At 32.1% G+C, this 20,528-nt stretch overlaps 1 protein-coding gene across 5 annotated transcripts in view; it reads left to right on the top strand.

Annotated features, from left to right (window-relative positions):
- LOC143079585 (E3 ubiquitin-protein ligase CBL-B-like) overlaps positions 1-13,981 on the top strand; it is a 41,011-nt gene extending 27,030 nt beyond the window's left edge. For 2 of the 5 annotated variants that reach the window (XM_076254999.1, XM_076254998.1), the window contains 5 exons: positions 188-282; positions 1,217-1,231; positions 4,057-4,218; positions 5,972-6,080; positions 7,947-13,981. In XM_076254999.1, coding sequence (XP_076111114.1) covers positions 188-282; positions 1,217-1,231; positions 4,057-4,218; positions 5,972-6,080; positions 7,947-8,172 — 607 coding nt within the window. In that variant the 3' untranslated portion in view covers positions 8,173-13,981. The remainder of the gene's footprint in view (positions 1-187; positions 283-1,216; positions 1,232-4,056; positions 4,219-5,971; positions 6,081-7,946) is intronic. The other 3 variants (XM_076255000.1, XM_076255002.1, XM_076255001.1) reach the window with 2 other exon arrangements.
- Positions 13,982-20,528: the final 6,547 nt, after the last annotated feature.

The raw sequence follows: 20,528 nt of genomic DNA, 5'->3' as shown, positions 1-20,528 counted from the left end.
AATTAACTCCTGGGCTACGCGTTGATCGGTCACTTGGTGAATATTTTTCTCCATTTGAATTCTTCTATAAGTTATTCTATAATTATATTTTAATATAGATTTTATAAATATGATTAAAATGTTACAAGAAAAGATGTCTATTTTCATTGAAATGAAAATTTCATTAGATGAATTTTCTTTTTTTTAGTCGGAGACAGCTGCCTCCTACACCACCTTCTGAAGATAAAAATATTATACCTCAACCTACCAATAAAACAGTATGTACAGATCCTGACGGGTCAGGTAAGTTATTTAGACAGTTAATACCGTAATTGATTCTGGAGGGATGAAAAGGGTTGCATATTAAACACAACTGCATACTATACATGGCTGAATACGGTGATTCAGAGGTGCCAAAATGGGACCTTTTGACCTTCAATCATGAGAAATTGTCTTCAAAGGGTTCTTACTATGTCCGACCCAAATAGTGATCTGATGGTTATATTGTTAGATATATAACCATCAGATTTATCTGTAAATAAACTCATCATAGATACCAGGACTAAATTTAATAAATACGCCAGACGCGCGTTTTGTCTACAAAAGACTCATCAGTGACACTCGAATCCAAAAAAGTTAAAAAGGTTAAATAAAGTACGAAGTTGAAGAGCATTGAGGACCAAAATTCCTAAAAGTTAATAAAAGTCCTTTGTTAATTTAGGTCTGAGTGTTGACAAACAAAAGGATTCTCAGAAAAAGAAAAATTCACCATTTTAAAAAAGTAGCACAACGGGGAATATTACATCTTTTTAGGGAAATGGAAGATTCTATTTTCTGCCATTTTGCAAACCCTAAAATCCTCCCTTCCTCTTAAGTTTAATAAATAAAAAAAAAAATTCACAAGAAATGTGCTCTGAAATTATTTTTTTTTGCAAATATTAAATTGCACCTTTATTCTATGGTCATCTGTCCTTCAAATAAAGTGTATGGTCAAACTGCACAGATGTTTTATACATCTCACCTTGAGGTACATTAGGGATGTTGACTTAAATATTTAAACAGATCTAGTTAAATTCATATTAGAATGACAAGTTGCAAGAAAGTTAGACAACAATTTTTGAGTTTGAATGAAAAATAAGAAATTTGAGAAAATGCCAATGTAAATTCTTGACCTTCACATCATTCGCAGTTTCATTTTGTTTCACAAAACTAATTTGAAAACCACTGAATTTTGCAGGGCCAAGGCCAACAGGTAATGTACTGGCTCTTTTTCTGAACTGTTACCGATTTGGACTTGGTTTCACAGCTAACTGTTTTTCATTTGAAAAATATCTTTTTTGAAGGCTAAATACTTCTTTCTAGCTAATGTTTCGGTTTGATATTAATATTATTGTGCAATTACATCAAATTACTGTACAAATAAAGGGGAACAAAATGATATTTAAGGATGTTATGCCCCCACTCTAAATGTATGGGTTATATTGAATTCACCTTGCCCTTCAGTTCTTCTGTCTGTTAGTCCAAAAAATATTTTCATCACACTTTTCTCAGAAACTACAGAACAGATTTACTACATATTTGGTCAACAGTGATGGGTTTGTCCGTCCTCTTCAGGTTAAAGTTTTTGGTCAATGTAGTTTTTGATGAAGTTGAAGTTCAATCAACATGAAACTTAGTACGCATATTCTCTATGATATGATCTTTCAAATGTTAATGTCAAATTAGAGTTTTGACCCAAAGTTCAGGTTTCACTGAACATAGAAAACAATAGTGCAAATGGGGCATCCTTGTACTATGGACACATTCTTGTTCAAATCTGTAACACATCTATTTCCTGTTTGCCAGTACTTTGAATATTCAAAAACATGTTGAATGAACTTAAAATATTTTGTCAAACATTTCTCCAATACTGAAGAAAAGAATGACTGTATTTATTCAGCAACTCAACAATGATGACAGAGTGGGGATTTTGCTTATAATTATTACTCAATTTATTTCACTTGACTGGGCGGAGTTTAACTGTTTCGCTCATAATAAACCATTCAATCTATAGATAGGTGTTTTAGGATAAACTCATCAATGAAGTGTCCAGTTATTCTTTTGTAAATTCCTTTGATGGTACTGATAGGTGATTAGAAATCAGAAATAATTATAACGGTAATCATCCTAATCACACACATCTTCAAATAGACTGTCCTTATGCAAATTAAAACGTAAGCTCCGCCCGATCAGTTGAAATGACATTGGTAATACAACGTGGAGCAATCTTGTTTGTTAACTGGACAAATTTTGTCCTGCAGTATTGCACTTGGATTGTAAATGAATTAGGTCCAAAAAGCATTATCAATTACTTTCCAAAATAATGTGGGTTCGTGGCCTAGTGGTTAAGACCGATGGCTACAGTGCTGAAAGTCCCGGGTTCGATCCTGGCTCGGGGCGGATGAATTTCAGTACTATTAGTAGGGTGATTTTCACCCTCCCACACACATCTCTGGTACCTAGACCATAGAATAAACTAGAATGGGTACTTTGGGGCCTCGGTAGGTCAAAGTGGTCCCCGACTTTGACCTGGAGATCAATCTATAGATATCTCTTCGCCGGTCTTCGGTTTGTCTGTTCCCGCCGAGAAGCCCGGTGGTTTTCTCCGAGTTCTTCGGTTTCCTCCACCATAATAACAGACTTCCCTGTGTCTTCTAACACTCCCTCTGTGTTGGGTTGGGGATTGTCCTGGTGGTGGCTTGTATATAAGTTAGTGACACATCTCCATTAATCCTGATAGGGAGTGTACATGGATTCCACTGTACCCTCGCAGCAATCGAGGGGTGCTCCGTTCACAGAGGGATCTTCGTACATACATACATACATACAATGGCATCAACATAACTGGGAAGTACAAAACATAAACGTTAAATTGCAGGATTGAATCGATATACTTTAAATAAAGTAATGTCAGAAAATATATAATTTATTTGTAGATGTTTTTGTACTTGCTGCAAAATAGGAGTCTTGCTTCTTTTCATGACTATTAGCTTCAAAACAGGATTCTTGCTTTTCTTCCTGTTTCTTAGCTACATAACAGGATTATTGCTTTTCTTTCTGACTAAGCTGCAAAACTGGAGTCTTGTCTTTCTTCATGACATTTAGTTACAAAACAAGGGTCTTGCATTTTGTCTACTCTTTAACTACGAAACAGGAATCTTGCTTTTCTTCATGACTCTTAATTACTCAACAGGAGTTCCTGTTTAAAACTTTTTTGGGACATTATCGTCATATTTTCACTGTGGTTTGTCTGTTTAAGACATGTTTGAAAAAACATAAGTCATCCTCAGTTATATAGAAAAAATAACAGGTAAAATATTGAATTGTTACTCTCATTTGTTTTGATAAGTTAAAACAAGATATGTGATATCTGATTCGAAAGTCTGAATATTTTATTTTTTGGATAAAATATTTTCAAATCTGAAGCTTATGATGTTCAACTGCAGTTTGATTCTTTAAAAGGCTTTTTCTTAAATTCTAATCAGACTTGTTGTAAATGAAGATCAGTTACACATAATATGTTTTTTTAGCTTTGGGAAGCACATGGTGACAAGTGGTAATACATGTTTATCAAATTTTTTTAGTACTATCGATTCATTATTATTGGTTGGGTACCAATTTTCATGGATTTTGGGAGAGAAAAACCACAAATTTTAATGTTCAATGAAGTTAAAATTTTCAGGCTTATATGAAACTTTGTTCAAACCACCAAAATTCAATTAGTTTATAATATATGAAAATATGTACCCAAGAAAATAAATGAATCTTAGTCAACTGGGGTCAACTCTGTATAAAATCAAAATGCTTGCTCATCCATAATAATAATGTTTGAAGGTGATTGTTGAATGATAGTGCTTTTAACATAAAAGAATACATGTATCTTGATGATAAAAAGAAGTTATACCTGCAAGTAATCAAGCATGGAAATGGTTTTGTAATTGCAAGGTCATAGAAAGAATCATTTGTTTAACTAATCAATACAATTTTGATAAATTTTACAAGAAGAAAAAATGAAAGAATTTTATATTCTGTTTTCAGGAATATCTTACGCTGAATTACGTTACGATGTCCCAGCATCCTCATCATCATCATCCTCACATCCAAACACAGCAAATAATTGTTTATATCTGTCTCAGCCTGATACAGACAGCACAATGATGGACGAATCACAGCCAGATGAATATTCAGTGCCAAAGGGAGGTAAGCTGTTTCAAAGTTATCAAATGGCCTAAAACAGAAACTTGAAAACAAATTCATTTATGAGTTTGATACAAAATTCATTAACCTTTTGAATTTTTTTTTTGAATAAAGTTCAAATTATTGTATATATCAAAGGCACTTCTTTTTAAAGTTTGATGTTTTAACTCCCTAACTAGAAGAAAATGCATTAAAAGTTCTAACACTGCTGCATCTACTGGTTGTTTACATGTTTTGATATGCTTTTCTTTGTTAATATAAGACTGACATAAAGATTGTCAAGATAGTATGCAATATTTTACAGCATTTAAGGAGGTAGACCTAGGTTAAGGGAAATAACTCTTAAAATCATCAGTATGTTTGTGTCAACCATTTTCAAAAATATATTCTAAGCTTCTAGGTTACATAGATTATTTTCAATCTGTTTCAGGTAAATGCTTAAAATACATTGAGTTTGACTTTTCGAACCCTTAACTGATTTAAAGAGTTATCTCCCTGAACCAAGGTCTACCCCCTTAACCTGCAACATCAGCATATTTTACTTCAACTTTTGCTTGATTTTAGATTAAAATGGTGAACATTTAATGCATTTGTTAGCTTTTTTTTCTAAAAAGTTCCTATAAATAATGCAGTGATCAGTTGTTATCAATCATATGTGAACTCTGATAAACTTTTAATACTTAAATCCACCATCCACCATGAAAAGTATTCTTGTTCAAATAATTACAAAATGAATGTTTTAAGTAATATCTGATAAAAAATTGTTACACACAGAAAAAAAGGAAACACCTTTTTTAATCCCCCCTTATTCAAAGGCATTTTTTGATAACTGCAAAATGATATAAAATCAAAATTTCTAAAATTGTAAAAATTGGTACCTTTAAATTGATATGAATAATGAGTAAATTTGTTATATACTGGTGTTAATTTGGAGTAATTGTATTGGTATTGTAAAGGAACTTTCCAATCTGTGTTATTCTTGTGTTATTTTGTCTAAATGACACAGTTGCAAGTAGTTGCAAGTTCTTTTAAGAAGCAACAAAAAATATCAGATATGTATTGAACTATAATTCTACACAAACAGCTTAATTCCGTTTTTTTTCTATCATGCTTATGCTTATGCCATTCACGATATACACTTTCTTCACTTTACAATATATTGAGTAAAATCTTGAGAAATGTAGAATGAGTGTGTTTGGATGCTTCTCTGGTTAAGGGCAGGTTTCAAATTAGAATGTCACAATATAGACTTTGATATATGTTGGCAAGTTGTTAAAAGGAGTAGGTTCAGTAAGACCCCTTTTTGGCCCCAAAATATAGCAGTTTTACAAAATTGTTAAAATGTAAACTTTTAGTCATTTATTGGATAGTAGAAAGGTTCTGTTACATAAGTATGGGCTCTTTTTGACAATACAATGCACATATATTGAGGACTAGCACCATTAATTCATGCTAGATTACTGAAATCTTCACAATTCCAGCATTTTAGTTCAATTTTAGACGGTTTCCGTGTAAAACGAAAGTGGCCGCATTCGTGTTCATCCAAAATATTGAAATGGAAGTTAAATGAAATTAGTATTTATTGTCTGCTTGATATGCTTTTACCAAAATTACTTCCCTTATATGATGCTTGCATCTGAATGCACAAATTATTCTTTTCTATTTGACATACAATTAATTTGAATAACATGCTTACATGCAATGCTTTTTTGCTTATATCTGCTTTGCTTATGCCTTCCTTCTTTGTTATTTACAGGGACTATTTTCTCCCTCACAGGTAAAACACCAGTACACAGGGTACCAACTGATTACGACCTTCCACCATTACCTGCACCCAGGAAAAATCTACCAGGAGATCCATATAAGTAAGTCAAGTATTTTTGTCTTGTTTGCTTTCTTTGATGTGGTCCTGCAACTTTGAAAAATTTTAGTAATCCATTTCTTTTTCCTGAATTTTAGGCTGACAGACAAGAATTCTTATAGTTTACATCTTTTATTTTAGAACAATTTTGAAATTTAGGAGAAAGACCAACGACAGGTTGATTCCAAGTTTTAATAATATAAACCGGTAGGATGACATGCCTTTCTAGCAGACTGTTACCATGTGAATTAGCACATTGAAAATCTGACTACACATGTCAGTCTTGTACAAAACAAGGCTTTATATAAATAACACATAGCTGAGAGGGTGATAGAGCAGTTTGTTACCCCTAGAAAACATTATCAACTGCGGTGAAACCAAGGTTGACGATGCTTTTTCGAGGGGTACCAATCTGCTCTATCACCCTCTCAGCTACAAATTTATGTGTTATATAATTTATTAAACTGAATGCCCTATCATTATTATCTTATATAGATGAATTTTATTTAATGTACTTTCTATGATGTCACTTACATAACAACGTTGCGGGTATTAGAAAAATCAGCAGAAGCGAAGCAAAATGTTTTATTTTTTTATTTTGACAGTCAAATAATAGAATCTGAGCTAAAACGTAGAACCTAAGCATTGTCTTTAATAGCTTCATTTAAATTCAATTCATTGTCCTTTAAATTATCAATTTTTGATTGGTCTGGACGAGAGGGTGACATTCAAAAAAATTGTCACCCGCACAGCCATGTCATAGAGTAAGTTAACACCCTCATATTAGCCAATCAAAATATGGCATTTAAACGTGAATTATAATAAAATTTAATATCACATTATCATATTTTCTATGTGAAATGCATTTAATTTGCCATAAACAGCCATACATTTATCTTCAACAAGCTACTATTGCAAGATGAAAATATCAGCACATTGACCATATACAATGCAAAAAAAAAAATAACCAACCATCCTTGCAGAGAATAAACGTATTTATACTTTTGGTATTTAGCTGTATCTTGCCTCCGAATGACCTTAGATCGACTCCGAATCACCTTTTGACGTCAAGCAACAATCACTTTTAAATTGTGACGTCAAATATTTTAAATTATGATGTCAAAGTTTACGGGAACCTGTGTGATTTTACGTATTGGCGGACAAATTTGCATACAAGTGTAAATATGTCTATGGTTCATTTTTTATGCCGCATTTTTGGGCATTATTTTAGTCTGTTTGTCCCGCTTCAGGTTAAAGTTTGTTTTTGTTGAGGTATTTTTTGATGAAGTTGAAGTCAAATCAACTTAAAACTTGCTACACATGTTTCCTATGATATGATCTTTCTAATTTTAATGCCAAATTAGAGATTTAACCCCATTTTCACGGTCCACTGAACATAGAAAATTATAGTGTTGATGGGGCATATGTGTACTATGGACACATTCTTGTTATTTGGAGATATAAAAAATAAGATGAAGTATGATTGCCAAATAGACAACACTCCATCATGAGAAGGTTAACAACCATTGGACACCAACAACAATGCCTTCAACAATGAGCAAAACTCATACCACACAGCAAGCTATAAAAGGCCCCAAATGACAAATGTAAAACAATTCAAATGAGAAAACTAACTATCTAGTTTATGTAGAAACATAATAAACAAGAAAAAAATATATGATCAACAGTAACAAACAACAACCACTGAATTACAGGCTAAAAACACACCATAAAAACAAACTATAAAAATCAGCCTTATTTAAACTAAGGATAGTCATCTCATTGGCAACATCATCACAACTCCTTATGTTTGTTTACTTTCTTATTAATGTCAAACAGTTGCTAATAATGTATTTTTTTGTTTTTCCAGAAAGGGAGATAATTCAGATATACCTTTACCTGTACGAAATCGTGATAGCAGAGAACGATTAAAAGAAAATTGTGATAGTAATAAAGAAAATAGTGTTGATGAAAACTCAGTGGACCATTTAGTACAGAAAGGTTATGACCGGTTACGAGTAGTTGATGCACTAAGAGTAGCCAGAAATAATTTACGAATGGCAGAAGACATTTTGGAGACATTTGTTAGAAATTAACACCCCATATTTAATTTCTACTGTTTATACAATTATGATTTGTCACAGAGACTTTTTGTTTTGTTTTTTCCATATATTTGTTTTTCAATCAAATAGTTTCAACAACAGAGTTCAGATACCTATATTTTTCATTATTTGAAAATATTTTGATCAGTTTATTACATGTGATAAACATCTGTATAGATGAACAAAAGATACAGTTCATAGCTGGTTATAAATGTTTATGGGGTGTTCTCTGAGATGTATACACTAGTGTTCTTCAAAAGGTTTTCCTCCACCAATACAAACTGGCTGCCACAAAATAGCCGCCACAAAATAGCTGCCACAAAATAGCCCAAATGTGGCGCTTAAATCAATCAACATGTTTTCTCAAATATTTTGCAAAATTTCTAATTGAGATACTCATGCCTTAATAGTGCTAACTATATACATCACTGAAGGGGATTGTATTTTTAATGTGATGAAGAATTTTTTCTTTTTTTTCACAGGATGAATAAAAAGTTTCTTTAGCAATTTTTTGTTGAATTCTAGGCACATTTTCCAGGTCATTATTAACTTTTTAAAGTGGGCATATTTTACCACAGATTTTAGTCTCATAGGGAGGCAATCTTCCTAATATCAGTGCAATAAATTAAACTTCTCTTTCATCAGCCCCTCATATATAGATTTATTATTTATTTGATAATTTTTTTTGTCTTGCTTGCTGTGTATATAGAAAATCAAAAAAAAATATTCAGAAAGTTTTAAGAAATTGAAATCTTCACTGATTGAATTATTCAATATATTCTCCTTAACTTGCTAGTAGGTAATTGTTAAAAAGTTGAAAATCAGTATGTACATGTGAACTTTATAGTTTTTTTTTTCTCCCAAATGTAGGAGTGGGGCTTTGTTCTAAAATATCTGTCTGTCAGTCTTTTTGTGCAACAAATATTTTTAGTCGTATATTTTTCCAATGCAGAATGACTTCATATTTGGTTAGCAGCTTGCCAGTGATGGCTTAAAATATGTAAGCCCATCAGACATCTACTTTCTGTATCTGCTCCTATATTATTCCTTTAAATCTTATTCAGGGCCAATAACTGTGGTACTAGCAGATTTAAATCTTGGTTTGATAATTTATTTTCGCATTTTTCCCTGTAAATATAAATAACAAATACATTTTTTAAGAGCATACATCCAATATGAAAAAAGTTTATTTTTACAACATCAAGAAGAGGTAGGCATTTTAAATTTAAAAAGAGACAATGTGGGATAAAGAAAAAGTCAAAATTGTAACATACCAACAGCAGACGACATGATTATCTGGACTTCCCGCTACCTTGTTATCTTAAAATCTGCTGGCAGAAATCAGATTTATTTGTCTATGTCAATGACATGTGAACTGTGTGTCCCTATTTGGGAAGGATTTTTGTGGTAGTTACCAGTACATGATTATTATAATTGCATAATTCTATTGGTTTATGTCCTGTTATGTAATATTTTGTTAAAATTCCAATATTTAAAAAAAAATTGTATCGATTCACTTTCATTTTCAGTATTTCACAGTTCCCCCTATTTTGTTATAACCTAATTATTATATCTATGTGTCAGACAGTTTCATTTTGAAAGACAATGCTCATAAAACAATTTTCATGAATAACTATGAATATGATTGTTCATTGCATATTTGTTTAACTGGTTTTTTTTGTATGTTAATTTAATAGTTGCAATTGATCAGATACATGTATACCAGATTTATTCTGTTGACTGAATGTGTATCTTCTATTGATGCTGGCAAACTTTTAAACAAAATACTGTAGCTCTTAGGGTCTCAGTAAGAAAATCCAAATTGTCTCCCCTAACTTGGTGTTGAAAAGTAACATAAGTGTGTTTCTGACTCCTAGAAAACCATGACAGACAATAAAATATTTTTGTTTTTGGATATTTGTCAAGAATACTTAAATTAGTTTTTATAATGATCTAGATGGAAACTGAAATAGGCTGTTTAGTCTTCAGTCTTTTATGTCTGAGTATATAGTATGGTTTTTTTTTCTGGTGTTTGAAGGCTACTTACCAGTATATCCACATCTTTTTAACTCTGATGAAAAGTAGCCTCATTGGCAATACATGTAGTACCTTTTCACCTTATTTTTATACTGTGAACAGGAATCAATTCATTCATAATTAATTATTTATATTGAATTATTATTTTATGTTGCATATACAAAATGCCAGACAGTATTGATAAAATACTATATGACAGTATTCTTATTTCAATGAAACATGATTGATTATGTTGAGGGAATTATAAGGCTACTGGCTCAATTAAATGGTCAGTCAGGAATGTAGTATTCTTGCCATGGTATTCAAATGTAAAACTTTATTAAGCTATATATTTTTAAAAGTTTTTCATTTTACAAAGAGTATATTTAAATATGTTCAGTATAAAGGTTTAATATTTATAACCTTCATCAGGCACAACCATAATTTTTTTTTTATCTTTTCTACTACTTGGCGTAAAAAAAAATGCTCTCAAGAAATAATTAATGGTTGAACCCTTATGACCATGTGATCTGAAAGGGATTATCATCTTAAGTTTAATGAAAGAGTATGGACATTGAATCTCAAATATTAACATCATAGAATTGTAAACTTTGATAGCTTCACAGCTTAAATTAAAGAGGGTGGTAAAGGGTTTGCTATTCACTGTGTTTTGTGAAATCAGTAAAAATATCAACGTGCAAGAAATTTTTAATTGTTTGTTCATCGTGAAATGGCAATTTTATTTCTTCCTTGCAGATACCCCTTTTACGACCTTCATTAAATACAAAATGCAAAGTCTATTGACCTTGATGATAAATACTGAACAGCTACCTGTTTTGAAATATACATACAGCACGAAAGTTAAATTCATCAGGAGCATTTGATTGGTCGATTATTGTTTGCTCAACCTCAAGTTTCATAATAAGTATTAAATATGATGATAATGTATGGTACATGTAATTGTATATTGATAATTATGTTATGATTTTCCATTTGTACTTTCTTATGAAATCCAAAGTGTGACCTTTTGATGAATATATTTGTTTCAGAATATACCAGATAAACATTTAAGGTTGACATTAGTAGGACAATATTCGTCCGATGTTCGAATACACTTTCTGGACTCGCTTATTATCTACTTATTTATAAGTGTGACAGCTAGTGCCATAAGTATTTTTACCGTGTTATTGTTGATAGAGGCTGAAGAGAAATGCTAATGTATCTGGACCGTAATTGTGCACATGATTAGTAAAAATACTCAGATAATCTTTGCCAAAACAAGAGTTGGAAAAAATATGGAAAAACTATATTTTATTGAAGGACTTAACTGTCTTTCCTATTCAAAACCTTAGATTTAAAACAAATTCAAGAAATTTTTACCTGAATTTTGGTTAAATTAAAAATATTGGTCCACCATCTTGATTATGGGCGAAAGCACAGAATACAAATTATTTTGATCAAAAAGTTGTTGACTATAATCTAATTTCAATTATTTGTCTTGCATGTTATGAATTAACCTATTAAAAATTCTTGAAAGACCGCAATCATGCTCACGAGGTTGCATAGTATATGAAGTTATGAATACTTGTTTAATTTTTTTTTTCTGTAGAAATAGTCCTCTGCCTGTCTGCCACAGTTGATGAGCAGATATGCTTGCATATAGTCATAAACTTCTTTATTGCATTTTGAATGCTTCTCATATGCTGTAAATATGTAAATGCTGTAAATTGTGAAATATAATTTATAACAAATTACTAGTGCTGATTTTTCTTGTTTTATTATATAAAAGTTGTACTTTGAATATGACAGAGTTTTTTTTAAGCATTTAATATGCTGCATAAATGTTAATGTGGAGATTTCCCGAGATCTGTGATTGGGTATAAAATTCTTATTAGTGTGTGTGTTTGTAATGGTGTATGTCAAAGATTTTGAGATTTGTCAAGGATATTTGCTACTTTATATTTTGCAACCTGCCTGGCTTTTTGTAGGCAATGCATTAAACAATTTTGCCTGGCAACTCCTCATTTTACACAATGTATTTGAAAATTTCAGACTTAAAACCAATTTGACAAAATAGTTTCAATTATTTTTTTTTTTATTACATGATATTGCAAAAAGAATATACATTTCTTTAAAAATTCAGATAGCAGTAATACTTTCTCACTGAAATTATCTATTTTTTCCTCCGATATTGAAGACTTTGTTAACCTCAATATTGCAATGCCTGTCTGCTATTAAAACATCTATGACACTGGTGGTTAGTAGTTCAGATTTAATAGTACAAATGTATAGTGCTAACTCGTCTCTAATAACTATTTTGAAAATGACTTTATTATCTCCTTGACGGCAAGGTTTGTAATAGAAAGTAGCATTTGGTATAACAAGTAGTTTGAATGTTGATATAGTATATTGATTAGACATACAACTAGTCCAAATAATTATGACGTCAGGCAAGGCTATTTTAATTTTTTTCTGGGACGCCTTCTTACGTCATCATAACGCTGAAGCCATTTTTTACGTCTGGACTTTGAGTGCAAATTTTAGTAGTTCTGGGAATCATATTAAAAAACTAAATGAATATTTGCCCACCTCAAATGGAATAGTTTCTTATTTTATCATTTTTTTTTTTTATATTTCTGGAAACATTTTGCATCAATAAGCACAGAAAAGGTAGGAGTTTGTAACTACCTAAAATTTTCTAGCCGGCAATGATAATATCTTGTCAAAATTTGCTAAAAAAAAGTCCAGGCGTAAAAAAATTGCTTCAGCGTTATGACGTCGTAGGAAGGCGTCCCAGAAAAATTTAAAATAGCCTTGCCAAACGTCATAATTATTTGGCCTAACATACGACATGACTGACAGGACACATCAATGATAGTAAATATTGTTAAAGACTTTACTGTATTTGGTGCTTTTTAAGTTTTTATGTTTAATATTGTAGATATCATTGTTAGTCCTTTTATTGTTTCAGATTCAATATATTGTGAAGTCTTTAGAGAGCATATTGAAGGGACATAACTCACTAAAATTAACATAAATTTAAAAAAACGTTTTCTTCAGACTTTATTAAAAAAAGATGCTAGCATTAAACATAAGCATATTGATTCTGTATAGTGACATGTAGTTGCTTACATTCACATCCTATGTACTATGGTGGATAATTGTCTTATTTGCAAGAATTCCACATCTTTTTATACAAAAGACTGTTACAGCATTCAACTGAAAAGTTTGTTGTCCTATTATATTTTGTTATCATCTCTCTATTTTGTTTCAATTGGTCCATCTTAATGACATACATTAATCGTAAGATATAATTTATTGTAAACTCCCAGTCCCACATAATCTTTTAAAACATGTATACATTAATCAACAAATATCTACAGGACGCCAAGGGCCTTTGCTATTTTGCTTCAGGATATAAAAAAATAACTTATTTCTTAAAAAAACCCTCCCAACAGCAATAAAAGCCCTTACCATTCAAATGTATATTAAACTGTCAGTATTCTACATCTTTTTCTCAAATAACATTGTTTTCAAATGTTGCTTTTTTATCATTGATTATTTATCGTAATTTATTTTATGATGTAATATCATATTATATATATTGTCATTTATTTCTGAAGTTCAGACTTTGTCTTAAAGTCAACCTTTTTTGTCCATAATTTCAGCCATTCTTTAATCTTTATGCTACATGTGATACATTTTGTTAATATATTAAATCATGAAAAGTATGACCTTATTTCTAGGTCATGCCATTATATCTTAAAAATAAAATATATTAATACTACATGTGTTTAGTTTTAGTTTGCTGAATCAAGGGTTGAAGAAGAACAATTGGAGGAGCAATGTCTGATTTTTATGTATGAGCATGAACCAAGTGTTGTATTGGTTAAGTTTACTGTTTTTGTCAGAGTTTAGGAATCCACAATCATAATGAGTGTACACGCTGAAATGTCTAGCCGGCTTTACTGAGCATTGATTTTTGCTGAAAGTCTTAAAAAGATATGTTTTACTAAAAGTATCTCATAAACTTAACAATGATAATGGAGGTGAAGGTAAGATCAATTCTGTCAGACAGACATGTGTACCATAACCATACAACTATTTCATACACCAAATGGTACTTGATAAACAGACCATAACATTCACCAATTCCAATGAATCAATGAGGTCAAGGACAAATAATACCAGCTACACATACAGCAAACCTTTGCTCATTGTTGAAGGCCTTACAGTGACCTATAGTTGTTAATTTCTGTGTCATTGGTCTCTTGTTGAGAGTTGTCTCATTGGCAATCATACCACATCTTTTTTATACCTATCATTCCAATCCATACACAAAACATAGTTGACCTATTGCTTGGAAAAACTGACCACAACATAAAAACATTATCCAACATTTTTTGTCCAATAAACCATAACTAGAGGCTCTAAAGAGCCCGTGTCGCTCACCTTGGTCTATGTGAATATTAAACAAAGGACGCAGATGGATTCATGACAAAATTGTGTTTTTGTGATGGTGATGTGTTTGTACATCTTACTTTACTGAACATTCTTACTGCTTACAATTATCTCTATTTATAATGAACTTGGCCCAGTAGTTTCAGAGGAGAAGATTTTTGTAAAAGATAAATAAGATTTACGAAAAATGGTTAAAAAATGACTATAAAGGGCAATAACTCCTAAAGGGGTTAACTGACCATTTCAATCATGTTGACTTATTTGTAAATCTTACTTTGCCCAACATTATTGCTGTTTACAGTTTATCTCTATCTATAATAATATTCAAGATAATAACCAAAAACAGCAAAATTTCCTTAAAGTTACCAATTCAGGGGCAGCAACCCAACAACAGGTTGTCGGATTCATCTGAAATTTCAGGGCAGATAGATCTTGAACTGATAATCAATTTTATTCCATATCAGATTAGCTCTAAATGCTTTGGTTTTTGAGTCATAAGCCAAAAACTGCATTTTACCCCTATGTTCTATTTTTAGCTGTGGCAGCCATCTTGGTTGGTTGGCCGGGTCACGCCACACATTTTTTAAACTAGATACCCTAATGATGATTGTGGACAAGTTTGGTTAAATTTGTCTCAGTAGTTTCAGAGAAGATTTTTGTACAAGATAACAAAACTTCACGAAAAATTGACAAAAAATGAATATAAAGGGCAATAACTCCTTAAGGGGTCAACTGACCATTTTGGTCATGTTGACTTTTTTGTAGATCTTACTTTGCTGAACATTATTGCTATTTACAGTTTATCTCTATCTATAATTATATTCGAGATAATAACCAACCAGATGCTCCGCAGGGCGTAGCTTTATACGACCGCAGAGGTTGAACCCTGAACGGTTGGGGCAAGTATGGACACAACATTCAAGCTGGATTCAGCTCTAAATTTGGATTGTGATTAAATAGTTGACACAGCATTGGTTTCTGACACAGAATGAATGTGTTCTAATGAACTTAAAATTTTTGTTTTCTCTTAGAGCAATTCACTATGCTGTTGAATATTAATCCTCTCAAAAAAATGTTTGAAGAATTTCTTTTTTATTTATGAAATTTCAAATGAGAAAAATTGAACCCAATTTTTTTAATCACATCCCCCTTTCCCTTATTCCAAAACTAATCTCAATTAAAATTTCTAATGGAGTTTGCAACAATAACTACTCATTTAAATACATCATAAAATATTAAGATGTAAAAAAACTGCTTGTTATCACTGAATGGTAAAGATTATTTTAATTTATCAGTTGGTAGTAAAAAGTGAATATACATTGTATATTGTATATAACAAAGATTTAAGTTGATTCTGGACAAAGAAAGATAACTCCAATTAAAAAAAAAATCTTGCTATTGCACAATATTTTGCAATTAGATATTTCTTGCTTACTATTCTGGACAAAGAAAGATAACTCTAATTAAAAAAAAATTTGCTATTTCACAATATTGTGCAATTAGATATTTCTTGCCATTGCGCAATACTGTGCAATTGAAAAGACTTGCTATTGCACAATACTTAATATAATAATTTTAGATCCTGATTTGGACCAACTTGAAAACTGGGCCCATAATAAAAAATCTAAGTACATTTTTGGATTCAGCATATCAAAGAACCCCAAGATTTCAATTTTTGTTAAAATCAGACTAAGTTTAATTTTGGACCCTTTGGACTTTAGTGTAGACCAATTTGAAAACAGGACCAAAAATGAAGAATCTACATACACAGTTAGATTTGGTATATCAAAGAACCCAATTTATTCAATTTTTGATGAAATCAAACAAAGTTTAATTTTGGACCCCAATTTGGACCAACTTGAAAACTGGGCCAATAATCAAGAATCTAAGTACATTTTTAGATTCAGCATATCAAAGAACCTAACTGATTCATTTTTTGTCAAAATCAAACTAAGTTTAATTTTGGACCCTTTGGACCTTAATGTAGACCAATTTGAAAACGGGACCAAAAGTTAAGAATCTACATACACAGTCATGACAGTTAGATTCGGCATATCAAAGAACCCCAATTATTCAATTTTGATGAAATCAAACAAAGTTTAATTTTGGACCCTTTGGGCCCCTTATTCTGTTGGGACCAAAACTCCCAAAATCAATACCAACCTTCCTTTTATGGTCATAAACCTTGTGTTTAAATTTCATAGATTTCTATTTACTTATACTAACGTTATGGTGCGAAAACCAAGAAAAATGCTTATTTGGGTCCCTTTTTGGCCCCTAATTCTTAAACTGTTGGGACCTAAACTCCCAAAATCAATACCAACCTTCCTTTTGTAGTCATTAACATTGTGTTAAAATTTCGTTGATTTCTATTTACTTAAACTAAAGTTATTGTGCGAAAACCAAGAATAATGCTTATTTGGGCCTTTTTTTTGGCCCCTAATTCCTAAACTGTTGAAACCAAAACTCCCAAAATCAATCCCAACTGTTCTTTTGTGGTCATAAACCTTGTGTCAAAATTTCATAGATTTCTATTAACTTAAACTAAAGTTATAGTGCGAAAACCAAGAAAATGCTTATTTGGGCCCTTTTTGGCCCCTAATTCCTAAAATGTTGGGACCTAAACTCCCAAAATCAATACCAACCTTCCTTTTGTAGTCATTAACATTGTGTTTAAATTTCATTGATTTTTATTTACTTAAACTAAAGTTATTGTGCGAAAACCAAGAATAATGCTTATTTGGGCCCTTTTTTGGCCCCTAATTCCTAAACTGTTGAAACCAAAACTCCCAAAATCAATCCCAACCGTTCTTTTGTGGTCATAAACCTTGTGTCAAAATTTCATAGATTTCTATTCACTTAAACTAAAGTTATAGTGCGAAAACCAAGAAAATGCTTATTTGGGCCCTTTTTGGCCCCTTATTCCTAAAATGTTGGGACCAAAACTCCCAAAATCAATACCAACCTTCCTTTTGTGGTCATAAACCTTGTGTTAAAATTTCATAGATTTCCATTCACTTTTACTAAAGTTAGAGTGCGAAAACTAAAAGTATTCGGACGACGGACGACGACGCCGACGCCAACGTGATAGCAATATACGACGAAAATTTTTTCAAATTTTGCGGTCGTATAAAAACGGTGAAATTTCCTTAAAATGACCAATTTTGGGGCAGCAACCCAACAACAGGTTGTCTGATTTATCTGAAAATTTCAGGGCAGATAGATCTTGACCCGATAAACAATTTTACCCCATGTCAGATTTGCTCTAAATGCTTTGGTTTTTGAGTTATAAGCCAAAAACTGCATTTCACCCCTATGTTCTATTTTTAGCCATGGCGGCCATCTTGGTTGGTTGGCCGGGTCACGCCACACATTTTTTAAACTAGATACCCCAATGATGATTGTGGCCAAGTTTGGTTTAATTTGGCCCAGCAGTTTCAGAGGAGAAGATTTTTGTAAAAGTTAACGACGACGGACGACGACGGACGCAAAGTGATGGGAAAAGCTCACTTGGCCCTTCGGGCCAGGTGAGCTAAAAATGAGGTCGCTGTGAGATGAAAACTGCCAGACTGACATTACTGGGATTTCATCCACTACATATAGTTGACCATTACTCACAGTATCTGAGAAACAGACCTTCATTTTTTTACATAAAAAAGGCCGTTAGTTTTCTCATTTGAATTGTTTTACATTGGCTATCGGGCCTTTTATAGCTGACTATGCGGTATGGGCTTTGCTCATTGTTGAAGGCCGTACGGTGACCTATAGTTGTTAATGTCTGTCATTTTGGTCTTTTGTGGATAGTTGTCTCATTGGCAATCATACCACATCTTCTTTTTTATATACTTACAATGTAACTTTTAACCTTTATCCCAAATTCAATAAATAATGTTTAGGTCAGTTGAATCCTGTCTTATGGACATGTAGATGTTGCAAGGAACACAGATACCACATATAGTTTTCCTGTTACTGATCATATTTAGTGATAAATTTACATGACAAATAAAATGCTTCGCTGAGCGCAGCCTGATAGGACCACAGAGGATGAAACCTGAACAGTTGGGGCAAATTTTGACACAATATTCAAGCTTGATACTTTCTGAATTTGGATGATCAATACACTTACACACCAGTTATTGTCCAGAAACGTCCTTATTTCCTAAACTGTTGGCACCATAACCCCCAAATGAATCCCAAACCTTCTACTTGTGGTATTTAACATTGTTGTACAATTTCAGAGCAATCAAAATACTAATACACAAGTTATTATCCTGAAACTAGAAAAATGCTTGTTTTGGGCCCCTATTAGGCCCCTAAATTCCTAAACGGTTGGGACCATCATCCCCAACCTTCCTTTAGTGGTATTGAACCTTCTTGAAAAAAATCATAGAGATCCATTCACTTAAACTAAAGTTATTGTCTGGAAACCAAATGTGTCTTCTGAAGAAGACGCAGAGGATGACATCATACCATTATATGATCCCAAAAACTTTTTGCGGTCGTATGAAAAGCTAAAAACAATTTACAAGCAGTTGCTGAGTCTTGAAAAAGAGGTCACGCTCATTGCACATATGACAAACAGAGATTTAGAAACAAGGTGTCTGCCTATCTTCTGAAATATAAAGCAATATAGTTTACATCTCTGCCGAATATTAATTCCTGTGTCTCATTACTGACTTTCATCCGTAACTGCAAGTTTTGTTGCAGGCTTCACAATAAATTAATACTGTTTTTGTCAGATATTAGAAATCCTTTCAATTGTAAATAAATTATGACACACCCTTTTGTGTTGGTTTATATACATGACGTCTCAAGTATAAACTTTGAAATCAAAACGGTTCTCAAGATATAGAGGACATGGGGTTGTCAACTGAAACCAAATTATGAAATTAAAGAAATGTTTCGACTAATTCTCTACATAAAGAAAAATTCCACTTCATAAATACCAATATTTTAAACAAAGAAAAGTGCAATTCTCAGTTAATTTTGTTTTGTTTGTTTTAAATGTATGGTAAATGTTTTAAAATTATTACAGTTAAATTTATGATGTATTACTATGTGAAGACTAAGAGTTTGAGACATCAGTAGTATACAACTGTTCAATAGTCATTAATCCATTAAGGGCTATTCCAGAAAAAATTGTATGGGGGGGTTGTTGGGGTTGGGGTTGGAAGGCAGTTTTTGTCAGCACCCGCCACCCAGACAATTGTAAATGAGAATTACAGTGCATTATAGTGTGAAAAGTTGCTCTGATACCCATCACCCATGTATTATTAATACAATGTACCTTCCAACCCCCCCATACATTTTTTTCTGGAATAGCCCTAATTGAAAACAAATCTGGGTTACAAACTAAAATTAAATATAAAAGGAAAAGAACAGAACAACAGCATACCTGCCAACTTTTCAAAATGCCCATGGGGGTTTTGCGTGCAAGATGGCTGTCACAGCCCTAAAAAACCTTCAAGGGGGCATGCAAATACATTTCAATGTTGTGTTTTTTTGGCTTCTTAATACTTTTATAAGCCTCATGTCATTGTAAAATTAATTGTTTTGTTTAAATTGTGGACAAAATTGCTCTTTCAAAATTTCAATTTGGGAGCCTCCATGGGGGTAATACCCCGCAAATAGTGACAGTTGGCAGGTATGCAACAGAAAAAGTGAACTGCAACAAAAACAAATGCCAACATACACAGAAACAGACTATTTGATAACGACTGCCATAATCTTGTCACCATACGGTGTCTATGAACAGATTTCAACAGGTTATTAATAAAAGCTAATGGGTCATTTATTCCTGTTTATCTACATGTATATCATTACTATGGTGTTTCCTAAGTATACTAGTATCCCATAAACATTCAAACACTATA

Source organism: Mytilus galloprovincialis, chromosome 6 (genome assembly GCF_965363235.1).
Source record: "Mytilus galloprovincialis chromosome 6, xbMytGall1.hap1.1, whole genome shotgun sequence".
NCBI classification, from domain to species: Eukaryota; Metazoa; Mollusca; class Bivalvia; order Mytilida; family Mytilidae; genus Mytilus; species Mytilus galloprovincialis.
Note: the sequence above shows the minus strand (reverse complement) of the source record. Positions and strands in the feature narration are given on the sequence as shown.